Source organism: Nannospalax galili, unplaced genomic scaffold (assembly GCF_000622305.1).
Source record: "Nannospalax galili isolate Female #2095 unplaced genomic scaffold, S.galili_v1.0 scaffold454, whole genome shotgun sequence".
In the NCBI taxonomy this organism is placed as follows: Eukaryota; Metazoa; Chordata; class Mammalia; order Rodentia; family Spalacidae; genus Nannospalax; species Nannospalax galili.
In genome coordinates this window covers 2,361,437-2,373,505 of record NW_008334929.1, presented here as the reverse complement: position 1 = coordinate 2,373,505, position 12,069 = coordinate 2,361,437, and the positions used below count along the sequence as shown (strand labels likewise).

At 40.1% G+C, this 12,069-nt stretch overlaps 1 protein-coding gene across 3 annotated transcripts in view; it reads left to right on the top strand.

The window, feature by feature from the left end:
- Cpne8 (copine 8) overlaps positions 1-12,069 on the top strand; it is a 210,050-nt gene that overhangs the window by 57,379 nt on the left and 140,602 nt on the right. For all 3 annotated transcript variants that reach the window (XM_008829660.3, XM_008829659.3, XM_029561885.1), the window contains exons 4-5: positions 1,421-1,524; positions 8,651-8,690. In XM_008829660.3, the coding sequence (XP_008827882.1) occupies positions 1,421-1,524; positions 8,651-8,690 (144 nt within the window). The remainder of the gene's footprint in view (positions 1-1,420; positions 1,525-8,650; positions 8,691-12,069) is intronic.

The window sequence follows — 12,069 nt, the reverse complement described above, 5'->3', positions numbered from 1 at the left end:
GAGTGTTAAGATGCCATGCTGGGAATCAAACCTTGGTCCCTGCAAGAGCCTCCCAGGCTCTTAACTGTTGAGCTGCCTCCCCGGCTCCAGCCATAGTTATGTTTTGTTTCGGTGACCACAGTACTTTCCATGAACAACCTAAAGCAGGAAGGCTTTTTCTTTGGCTCACGGATGGGAAAGACATGTGGAGCAAGATGTTCATACCATGGCTTTCAGTAAACAGCCAAAAGGGATGTGGGCAGGCGGGAAGGGCCGGGATACAGTATCTCCCAACTCCCATCTCTGGTGTCTCAATTCCCCCAGCTCGGTTCACTTCCTAAGTTTTCCACAGCCTCTCAAAAATCATGTGACCAGCTGGAGACCAACCTTCTAATCCATGAGCCTTTGGGGGGACACTTCTTATCCAAGCTTGGGTTACAGTTTGTCAGCAATATTGGTCCATAATATAAAATGTTATTCAATGGCATGAACTTTTGTTAGTTCTTGTGAGGAGATGGCTGGCACAACCCTAATAATTACTTTGTCATAAGTATTTTACATCATAGTATTATCATCAAAGTTTGAGAAAGCATCTGACCTTCACACTGAATGGATTTGCATGATTTTTCCATTTTCCTATTAAGAAGATAACATTTCCTGAAAATATTAAAATTGATTCTCTGATAAGACTGCTTGGTTGCATAATGGTATTCACAGCTAAGGTTAAAATTCTCTCATTATGATGACAGCTGGAGAGGAAGCATAAAAGCTAAGGATAAAAGGAGCTGGGCTGTTTGTATTTGTACCATATTAAGGGCTCTGGCCAACAGCTTTCCTTCACATGCAAAGACCCAGTGTGTGCTTTGTTTCCTGGCTTCTACTTCCCTGAAATGGAGGACTTATTTTTGTAGGCGTATCAAAAAAACAAACAAACAAAACAAAACACAAGAATGGTATCTCATTGTAACATGCAGATCTAAATAAAATAAGACTGGAATGGATGACGAGAAAGGGTTCCTTAAAACACGGGTATCAACCCTCATCGTGTAAGCACTATTTTCTATAAAAGTTGAGCATGTGAATTATGAGTATTTGACCCCTCTAATTACGAATGTGTGTTGATTGGCTGGCTTCTTAGGAAAGTATTTTATTTAAAAGATTAAATTTAATATATACATGTCTTCTTTTGATTAGAAAGGGAATTAGATTTCAAGTTAACAGCAGATCCCTTCTGTTTTGCAACTTGTTATTCGAGAACCCAGGGTTCACATTTTACTTCCCTGAGTGAGTAAAGTAGTGATTTGCTCCTTAAAAACTTATTTGATTAAGTCACTGGGTATTTGTTGTTTATGTTTTAAGGGATCTATGTTAATACTGTGTACTAAGACATCACCATGTAAGGTTTGGTTTTAAGCTTTCTCTTTTCTGTTTCTGTCTATAGTTTGGAAGAACTGAAGTGATTGATAATACCTTAAATCCTGATTTTGTAAGGAAATTTATCCTGGACTATTTTTTTGAAGAAAGAGAGAATCTTCGTTTTGACTTGTAAGTTCTACGAAAACATGACATTTAAAACAATTGACTTTTAAGGATTGAGTGAGTAGCACAGCTGGTTGCCTGAGGGCTAGGCTGCTCTGCGCAAAGCGGCCTTGCACTGCATTTGGGGGATTTTCGGCTGTATGTTTTGAACAGGTGAGTAGACACCACAGATATGCTGGGGAGTGCAGGTAGGCTCTCTCTCAAACCCACCTGTACCCCAATGGGTTCCTTCAAGCTCAGTGTACTTCACGAGAACACATCCAGTTAGTGATGGCTGTTACGCCTCTCCTCCAGGCTTGTTAGCCCAACACTGAATCTCTGTCCTGTGATGGCTTCCCTTGATCCCTTGATGTCGTCATGTTTTTAAGACCCAGGGTGGTAGAGCTAACATTTGTAGTATTTTGTGTATTTTTCTTATTTTGATGTGGAATCAAACATTTTAAAGTATGATCGTCAAACTCAACTTCCTGTCAGCTGAGAGCATGGAAGCAGTTTGTTTCTAAGGTGCTATTGGTTACACATCAGTCTTTGTTCCACAGTGGAAGCTGGGGGACTGGGCAGACCTGCACTCTGGTAAAGGGAAATCTCCTGGGGGAGCCATAAAGAGATGCACATTTATATATAATATGACCTATATAATATAGTATAGGATTTTCCTTGTACATCAAAATATTGAATGTTTATGAATATCACATATATTTAAAAAATTCAACACTTTCTTTAAACCATTGGAAAATCATGACAGTATTTATATGTATTTTTTAATAGCAGGTTATTAATATCTTATTTGAAAGAGTCTTAATTTTTCTCCTAATAGAAATATAAGATCTTTGCTTAATTACTCTAATTTTTCTCTGGAATAGAATAAAATAACCACTAATGCTTCTGTTTAAAAAAAGTACTGTAACAGCCCTTATTTTTCTTTTTTTTAATGTTGTATTTATTTATTTTTTATTTTATGTGTATTGCCTGCATGTGTGTAAGTGCACCAGTGTGGTGCAGTGCCTGCAGAGGTCACAAGAAGGTGTTGGATTCCCCTGGCACTGGGGTTACAGATGGTTGTTAGCCACCATGTGGGTCCTGGGAATCGAACCTAGGTCCTCTGCAAGAGCAGTCAGTGCTCTTAACCTCTGAGCTATCTCTCCAGCCCCACAGCCCTTTTCTTTCCGAGTGCTAGGCATTCATTGTACTTATCAAACAAAATTTATTATGTATTTCTCAAAATCCTCTTTCCAAATAATAAAATGAGTTAAAGAGAGGCAAACCTGGAGCTTACTGTAACGACTTACAACCATACAAGACCATGGAGGCCACAGGGCTGTTACTTTAAACTTAGTGAAAGTCATGCGGTGTGTGGCTCTGTGCTCCACTTGGCTTCCTTCTGCTCTGAGCTGCAACTGTAACCACTTTTGTTTTCCTTCATAGTTGCCCCTAGTTTCCTCTAATTTTATCCTAAAATCAGCCACTATTTTATAATTCTCTTTTCTTTCTCTCTTTCTCATTTATTTACATTATTTTCTCTCATTTAAGAAGCTGTAGAAATGATTCCTGAAAGAATAGTCTTTATTTTCTCTCATTTAAAAGTAATGAATATCTTTTTTTTTTTTTTTTATTTTTTTGAGACAGGGTCTCCCTGTAGCCCCTGCTGGCCTGGAACTCACTGTGTAGACCAGCCTGGCCTTGAACTCACAGAGATCGGCCTGCCTCTGTATCCCGTCCCTTCCCCCGCCCCCAGGCGTTGTAATTAAAGGCATGTGCCACCACACCCGGCCATGAGTATCTCTTATAGACTTTAAGTCATGCAAGTATTTGAAAAGAAACCTCTGTTACCCCAATTTAAAAAAAATCTATAAATGATTCATTTTATGAATTGTTACATATTTTTCTGTAAACATCTCTATATATAGACACATTATGTATATATCACACGTGTGTGCATGTAGGAATTGTAATAAATTTATTTCCTTGTACCTTTCTTTTTCACATATTTTTCTTTTCTAAAAAAATATTTGTTATTTTTATTTTATGTGGATGCATGCATTGCCTGCATGTAGGTAACTGCACCTGTGTTGTGCAATCCCACAGAGGACAGAAGAGGGCGTAAGATTCCCTGGAACTGAAGTTACAGACAGTTGTTAGTCACCATGTGGGTGCCAGGATTCAAACACGAGTCTTCTGCAAAAACAGCCAGTGCTCTTAACTGCTGAGCCATCTCTCCAGCTCACTATTTTTTCCACATATTTTTCTGTGCTATGGAATATCTGTTCATTTATTTTTAAGGATACATAATTTTTACTGTTGGAATAAAATAACATATAACTTACTGGTTCCAGTTTTACATTATAATCCTGTAGGGTTATTGCTGTGTACAGCCCTTTGTAACAGATGTGTTACTATCATTTTTAGGAGACATCAGCATTTTTAGGAGATAAAGGAGGCACATTTCTTGATAAAAGGAAATGCATCAGACCACCCATATCTGTTCTAAGTCCTTGAGAGGAGCTTATCTCACCATCTTGTTACTCCTCTGAGCTCTGTTCTCTTAGCTCTGCGGGTTAAAACTGGGGCTTTGGCTGCTCTTTGCTGACTTGTGATGGTGACAGCTTCTGCGCCTCTTCCCTAGGTTCCTGTCCTGCTCATCACCCTTCCCTCATGGTCATTGCTGTGTCTGTTTCAGGAACATTTATCCCAGTGTGACAAGAAGATACAAAGTTACATAAACTAATGTCTGTAAATGGGTACACTGGAACTTCTTGACTCCCTAGAGAGAACTGTTCTCACAGACACCAAGTAATACTTAAATTGTGCAACAATCTGAAAATGAATTTAAAAAGCACGTTTTGCCCTGAATGTTTTGTGTTAATTAAAAAAATCTGATTCAGATAACATCTCCAGTTTTATCTACTTGAAAAATTAAAACAACTAGGACTGGAAAGGGTTAGCTGCAGAGGATCAAGGGAGCAGTCGGCCCTCTCAGTTTCTGTAGAGCCCTTGGCATCACTTCAGTTCCTTTTGATTTCTTTTACTGGAATATTGAGATTTTTTTTTATGTAAGTGAGATAAGGAAGTCTTTCGATAGTTACACATACACATAAACATATTATACATGTGATTGCTTTTAAAATTTCCCTTAGCCCTGTATTACTTGTAAAAATATATGTTCATTTTAGAAAATAAGAAATGGATAAAGTAACCAATGAAAATCACCTGTGCTCCCAAGTCCCATCACACAGAGAACTGCCATGCTCCAGCATACTGACACTGACTGCAGGTGACCAGTGTAAACTGGCTAGCAAATGGCTGCAAAGGACTCTGGATTGTTTTGGGTTTAGTTGATTCATGCTGATGTATTTGTTGGTTTCTCTTCTTGTTGTTGTGACTGAATAGGCAGGAATACACCTGGGGTGGGGGTGCTTTGTTTGGACTCACAGTTCAGAGCAGTGCAGTCCATGGTGGTGGAGAAGTGTGTTGGCAGGAGTGCCTTGGTCATGATACTGACTCAGGCAGAGATAAGCAGTGAATGTCTACACTTCTCTTCACTCTTTATTCAGTTGAGGACCCCAGCCCATGCGATGGTGCCACCTGCACTCGGGAGGGTCGTCTCTCCTCTTACTCAAGTCTCTTTAGTAAATCCCTCAAAAGCACATGTGGAGGTGTGTCTCCTAGGTGATTCCCAACCCAGCAGAGTTGATGATGAGGACCAACCAACACAACTGATTTTAGAGAAATAAAGAAAGCTAAGTAAGACATGGCTTTAAAAGGAGAGCCTCTAAGGCTGTGGGGACAGCTCAGTGGCAGAGCACTTGCTTGGTGTGTACGAGGTCCTGACACCCCAAAAGAAAGCATATTATCTAAGCAACTACATGTAACGGAAGACCTGAAGGCAGCTTTCCACAATGTTTTTATTTAATTGAAGTTCACAGGGAAAGAAGGAGGAGAAAGAAAAGGAGAAACGGAGAGACAGAGAGACAGAGAGACAGACAGAGAGAGAGAGACAGAGACAGAGATTGTATTCTTGATGCCACTGATCCAAATTATCATCATTCTAGTTATCACATGGTAACTTTTGTTCTTATTGATATATATATATATATATATACATATATATTTAACATGAGTTTATCAGTTTTGCATCTTAATATTCTCTTGTCTCCTAGATTTAATGTAAAATTATTTTACTAATGTAAAATTATTATTACTTACACACTGATAATATAGTTATCTCATAAATACACTTTGTCACTGTAGTTGAAAATTGCAGTATTGGCAGAAAGAGCACCATAGTGTTTTTGAGCAGGGCATGTAGACACTGTCACGTATGAGAAGAACTCAGAGGACTCTTTCTATCCATTTGTTTCCATGGAGACCTAAACTCTGAAAAGGGTTCCTTAGTCTACGTCTGACCGACCCAGCCAAGTGCTCCTTCCTTACTCAGTCAGGCATTGGTAACTGTGAAGTGTGCAATGCTGTTGTGCCCTTGCTGGGAAGGATTTCTACATTTTGTGAGAACTAAGTTGCTTTTCCTCCAGTTCTCTGCCTGTTGCAATTCTCTTTCTGGTCGAGGGTTTTCCTCAATGGGACGTTCTCATTTCATTTCACTTTTGTTTATTAGAACTATCTGTTGTCAGATGACCTTTAGTTAAAACTTGCTTTACTTTCCTCTCAGAACTGAGAGGGAGTAGCCCAAGGGATTTCTAGGACAGAGGGAAGGACAAGAACAAGAGAGTATTGTAAGCATGAGGTGGGTTTCTTACCTAAGTACCAGCATCGAGGGCACATTGAAAGCATCCTGTTTATCTTCTCCTCGTGAGAGAGGCACCCAGAATGAATCAGCTCTGTGTTCCTTAGCTCTCTAAACACTTCTAGAACTTTGCCGTGATGTTCTCTTGCATTGGAGCCCTCAGACTGCATGTTCTGTTTCTGCCTAGGGTGCCGGATTTGTCCTGCACTTCTCACAGGCATCCCCGATTTTGAAGCCTCCACCCTGTGGTCTTGGGGAGTGGAAAGAATCTCCCTTTTGGCTTTTCACAGGGATGCCACAGCTTGTCACCTTCGGAACCCTGGGCTGGTCACTGGGCCATGGACCGATTTGAGCTATTGATAGCTCAGAGCCGAGCATGATGAGATACTTAGAATGAGAGGCCACTTTGGGGGATAGTTGCAATTCTATAGATATGGAAGTAATTCCAGTTAACGTATGTTCCTCTTTAACAGAAAATACAGTTTTTAAGATCTACCAACTCATTACTCATTATCAGTTTCAATAGCAGGAAGAAGTTACTGACTCAGCACCCTTAGGGGCCCTGTGGAATGGCCCTCCGGAGCTGACTGCTGGGCTTCCTGTCTTGACATGTGCTCTCTGTCATATTCATACACATACTCACGCAGTGACATTGACGTCGTGGTTATAAAAGGTTCAGTGTTTCTGTTCTGACCTGTGACGACCAGAGAGACCTGTTATTTTTGGAAAAGTTAAAAGGAAAACTCCATTCAAAGAAAAAACATAGCTGGGCCTGGTGGCTCACGCCTGTATTTCCAACTGCCCGGGAGGCCAAGGCAGGAGTGTCTCAAGTTCAAGGCCAGCCTTAGCAGCTTAGTGAGACTTGATTCAAAATTAAAAAAAAAATAAAAAATAGAGGACTGGGAGGCTGTCCTGGAGCATTTGCATAGCATCTGTATGCAGGAAGGCTCTGGATTCAATTTCTAATACTGTAAGAAAAAAAGAAAGCAAAAAGAAAAATCCTGACCATTTTTAATGCTTTATAAGCTAACAGATGATCTAAGATCTGCAGAGAGATTTGTAAATTTCCTGATTTGGGGACAGCACTAGTACAAAGCTTTGTTAGATAGTTGAAGAGAGTTATACTTGAAGGTAATGTGCTGAAAACATGGACTGTCTTCATTTAGTCGAACACTCCTATTTAGTCGAACATTCCCTGCTTTTCTCTCCAGTATACAGACACTTAGAAGACAGTTTTTGAGTTGGTAGCTAGAGCTAGCACAGCTTTGCTTCACATCAAATGTTATTATATTTATTTTAATGTTACTTTTAAAGATCTGAAATACATAATTTCCTGGGTAAGACATATTTTTGGACTAACATCTGTAGCTCTGCAGTAGAGGTTGACATTTTGCTGATTTCAAAATCTGGGCTACAGCTGTTTAAAATAATGAGCACATCCTGATGTGAGGGACAGTGCAAGTTTTGCATCATGAAATTTAGTTTGCTATAAACATTACCCACTTGGGAGTAAAGGCTCCTCTGCCCAGTCGGGGTTCACTGTACACTCAGTGGCTGCTTTCCATTTTTCTTTTTCTTCCCATTATTGACTGAGATGCTCTGTTTGGTTGTAAAAACATTCTTTCTATGTGAGAGAGAACACCTTAACTAACCTTAAAGAATGCAATGAATTTTTGGTAGGCAGCTATGCACAGGGAATGTGAAAGATGAGAGCCAGTCCAAATATTTTCTTATTAATGAATTTGGCTATTGACGGGCAGTGATCTCTTCTACAAACCCTTCTACACAAAGCAAAGTGACAGTTAATGGGGTCATCCTGGAATCTCTCCAAGAATTGTTTATTTCCAATAATAATTGGTCCAAACCAGAGCATATCACACTCCCATGTAAATGCATCCCTGGTGCAGAAAACACAGCTTCCCTAAGTCCTGTGTTTAGGAAAAAAATAGTTTCTGTTACTTCAGCCAGTTTTCAACATTACTAACACACTTAAACTATTAGATAAGGGATTATGATGTACCTAAGTGACAGCTGCTAGCAGATCCGCTTGTTGTGATATCCAGAGAAGAATGACTTTCAATTTTTAAGAGCTTTTGAAGTCACTCGAGTAGCACTTAGATTGATTTGCAGAAAGATAAATTTGTAATTTCTCAAACAGAACTTATGCTGTGAAACTATTAGGACTTTTTGGGTTTTGTGGAAACCAAGCAACCCAGGTTGTGTAAGTTCTACCATTGGCATTATGGGCCACAGATTACTCAAATTCAGTTTATTACTTTTTACATCACATTGGAAATGGTTCAAATTAATTTTTTTTGCTTGTGTGTTTTAGAAAACATTTTTAGCTGTATTTTGTGGAAATAATTTGAATTTTACATTTTAATTTTTCAGATATGATGTTGATTCAAAGAGTCCCAATTTGTCCAAACATGTAAGTTCATATTTTTATGATTGTATACTTTTAACTTATTATTTATGCGAATTTATTGATTATGACTTTCATGACTTTTCATGTGATGTGATTTTCATAGAAAATAAGTAACATTTTTAAAGAGCTTTAGAATCACATTTAGAATGAGATTATTAAAAGGAAATTCCTTCAGTTGGTAGAGTAGATCAAGCTTTCAAATTGTACTTATTTAAGTAGCAGTTCTGTTGAATGTTAGATCTGAGTGGAGTGAGGCTGGTGTTTTGGAGGCTTCAGAGTGGAGCGACTGGGAAGGACTTGGGCTCCAGGCAGAGCCTCTGCTGTCCTGCCTCCTCGCAGTTACCCACTCAGTGGCCGTGTGCAGCGCTCCTCAGGCCAGTCACATGCCAGCTTCTGAGTGTTGCAAGCCACGTGTGTTCTCAGGTTTGTACATGCCTGTCCGTCACAAACTCCGCTCTCCAGACCTTAGCACTGACTGTGGTAGTCTTTGCAGTTTAGGAGCAGTAGAGGGCCAGAGCTTGGCAGGTTCACAGGCAGGGAGGCTGGGGATGAGGCATTCCGGCAGGACATCTGCCTGTTTATTGATGTGTAGGAGCAAAGTCAGACCTGACCAAATAGCAAGGTGTATTAGTTCCTTTTCTGTTGCCATGATAGGTGTTCTGACTAAAAGCAGAGTACAGGAGGACAGGTTCCATAGTGATCCAGTCCATCCTCAGGGGCTAGGCACAGCAGCAGGAGCTTGATGCTGGGCTGGCAGTCAGGACACAGTGATCCTAGTTCATTCACAGACAGGAAGCAGAGAGGAGGAACAGGAAGTTGACAGGGCTATAAAATCTCGAGGCCTGCCCCTCAGATGTTCTTTTTCCAGTAAGGCTCCACTTCCTAAATGTTCCATAACCTTTCCAGACAGTGTCAACAACTGGATACCAAAGGGGACATTTCTCATTCAAACCACGGCAAAAGGACTGAATGAATGAGGGCCAGGACGGTGTTTTGAAGGGGACTTGTTCAGCAAGGTTCCAAGTGCAGTCTGAGTCCACAGATTAGAGCTGGTCGTCAAGGTCGGGAGGCTGGCTGAACCGACATTGTCATAGGCTGTTCAGTGGACTAGATGGACATGCAACATCCACTTAGCTTATAGAGAAAGGTATCGGTTTTCATGAGAAAGAACTTAAGTGGTGATGACAAGCTTGGAGAAGGATTTGGGGGAAATCCGAGTGAAAAAAATAAACCACAATTTTTTTTCTTCAGTTCATTAGAGTAAGTATACTATTTATTTGCGTGATAGAGCAGAGTAGTATCATGTGGATAAATACTCCAAGGAGCATCTGCCTAAGTGGTTAACTTTGTATAAATTGAAACGGTGCAATGAGAGGCTGCTTTTCTCCTTCAGTGAAGTTCAGTGTGGTCACCTTCCTGCTCTTTAGGACAGATTTATCAAATTGTGACTAGAAATTTAAAATGTTCTAACATAGCTTTCTATCTGCAGTTTTCTAAATGTCCTTGGAAGAATCAAGATGTGACCATATTTTATAGGCATAATTATTTTGTTAAAATGAAAGAACTGTATCCACTATCACATGGCAGGGGTTCATTAAATGACTGAGAGTCTGGATGTGAGGAGGAGCTTGACTGGCAGGTCCTGGGGCTGGAACCTGATTGGGCTGGGACCGTAGTAGGTCTTCTGCTTGCTCCCTCTGAAGCCACATGACCTTCCTATTCTGTCCTTTCTCTGAGCTTCTGTTCTCCAAAGACCAAATGTTTGTTTATTAATCATGATGCACATGGGAACATGGCCTCCCAACACTTATGGGACATAATTTCTGAGTCACACTTCTGCTGGAATGTAATTTCGATGGGGTTTTCTTTTGTCCTTTTTTAATGCAAGTTATGTGGATTTTATATGCTATGTACTGGTCATATGTAGACCCCTCGATCAGTATCCCTCATTACCCCCTCCCATCAGGTTCCGTGCATTCTGTCCATATATGTTAAGGTCTATCGAGCCAAGTTAGTATCCCCAAATGTCCCTTGGTCTGAGTCTACCTACTGGAGCCTGGTCAAGCCTCTCTCCTCTCCAATGAGTCCTCATTTGTCAGTAGTTTCTTAGCTAAGTTGGGGTGTGCTGGGATTTTGTTTGCTTGATGTTGATCTTGTGCATGCTGTTATCATTGCTGTAAGTTCCTATGAGCAACTTCTCAGCCACCTGGAAAACTCTGTTTCCTTGTGGCCCTCCATCACCTCTGGCTCGTACAATCTTTCTGCCCTTGCTTCTGCAATGGCCCCTGAGCCCTGAGTGGCAGAGGTCTGATACAGGTGTCTACCCAGGGACAAGCACTTCGCAGTCCCTTATACTCTGCTTTTTGGCCAGTTGTAGATTTCTGCGTTAATCACACTGTTGCATGAGGAAGCTTTGCTGATGAAATTAAGAGATGCATTCATATTCTTTCTGACCTCTGCTTTGCTCCACTGTGTTCCCTGAGCCTTAGCTGTAGAGGTTGCATTGTAGATGTGCCACTTAGGGCTGGGAATAGACAAGAATAAGTCTCACACACACTTATTCTCTTCATTTGACTAATTATAGAACTCCATAGTAGTCTCCATCTGTTTTAAAAAGAAGCTTTTTAGATGCATGGTTATATGTATATTTCTCTGTAACTATAAAGATACGTATTTAGAATACATTAAGAAATTACAGTGGTCCAGGAATGTGACAAAAAATAGGTTTTTCTCTAGGATCTATAACCTTTCCAACCATGTGTATTTGGTATGTTTACAGTACCACACATGAGTTTCTTCCCATTCAGTGGGCCTTAAGTCTAATTAGACAACTGTTGATAACCCCAAAATAAAAATGTCACTACTGCACCCAAGAGAGATAATTTACTAGGCCACAACATTGTTGTGTTTATTAGGCTTTACAGCTAGATAGGCCATTGATTGGTTTTCTCCCTTGGCAGTTTGTACAGTATCCTCTGATACCATTAGAGCTCATCTTCAGGGAGGAGGCTTCAGGTCAGTTCCAACTCCACTGGTCCAAGTCCTGTGTCTAAAATATGTTCTTTCTTCAGCAATATGGTTTTATCTTTGAGTTCTGGGTGGCAATCAAGGACTGTGATAATAGCCTATGTTATTTTATGAGTCTCTTGGACTACCATGATCAACAGTTGAAAGGGTAGTTCTCCTGCCTGGCACTGTGTTTTTTGTTTTATAGTCTCCAACTATAATTATGCACACGTGCACTGATTATCTACCTATCTATCTATCTATTTATCTGTCTGTCTATCTATCTATCTATCTATCTATCTGTCATCTATCTCTATAATGTACTTTAAATTCATCTATCTATCTCTATCTATCTATCTATCTATCTATCATCTAT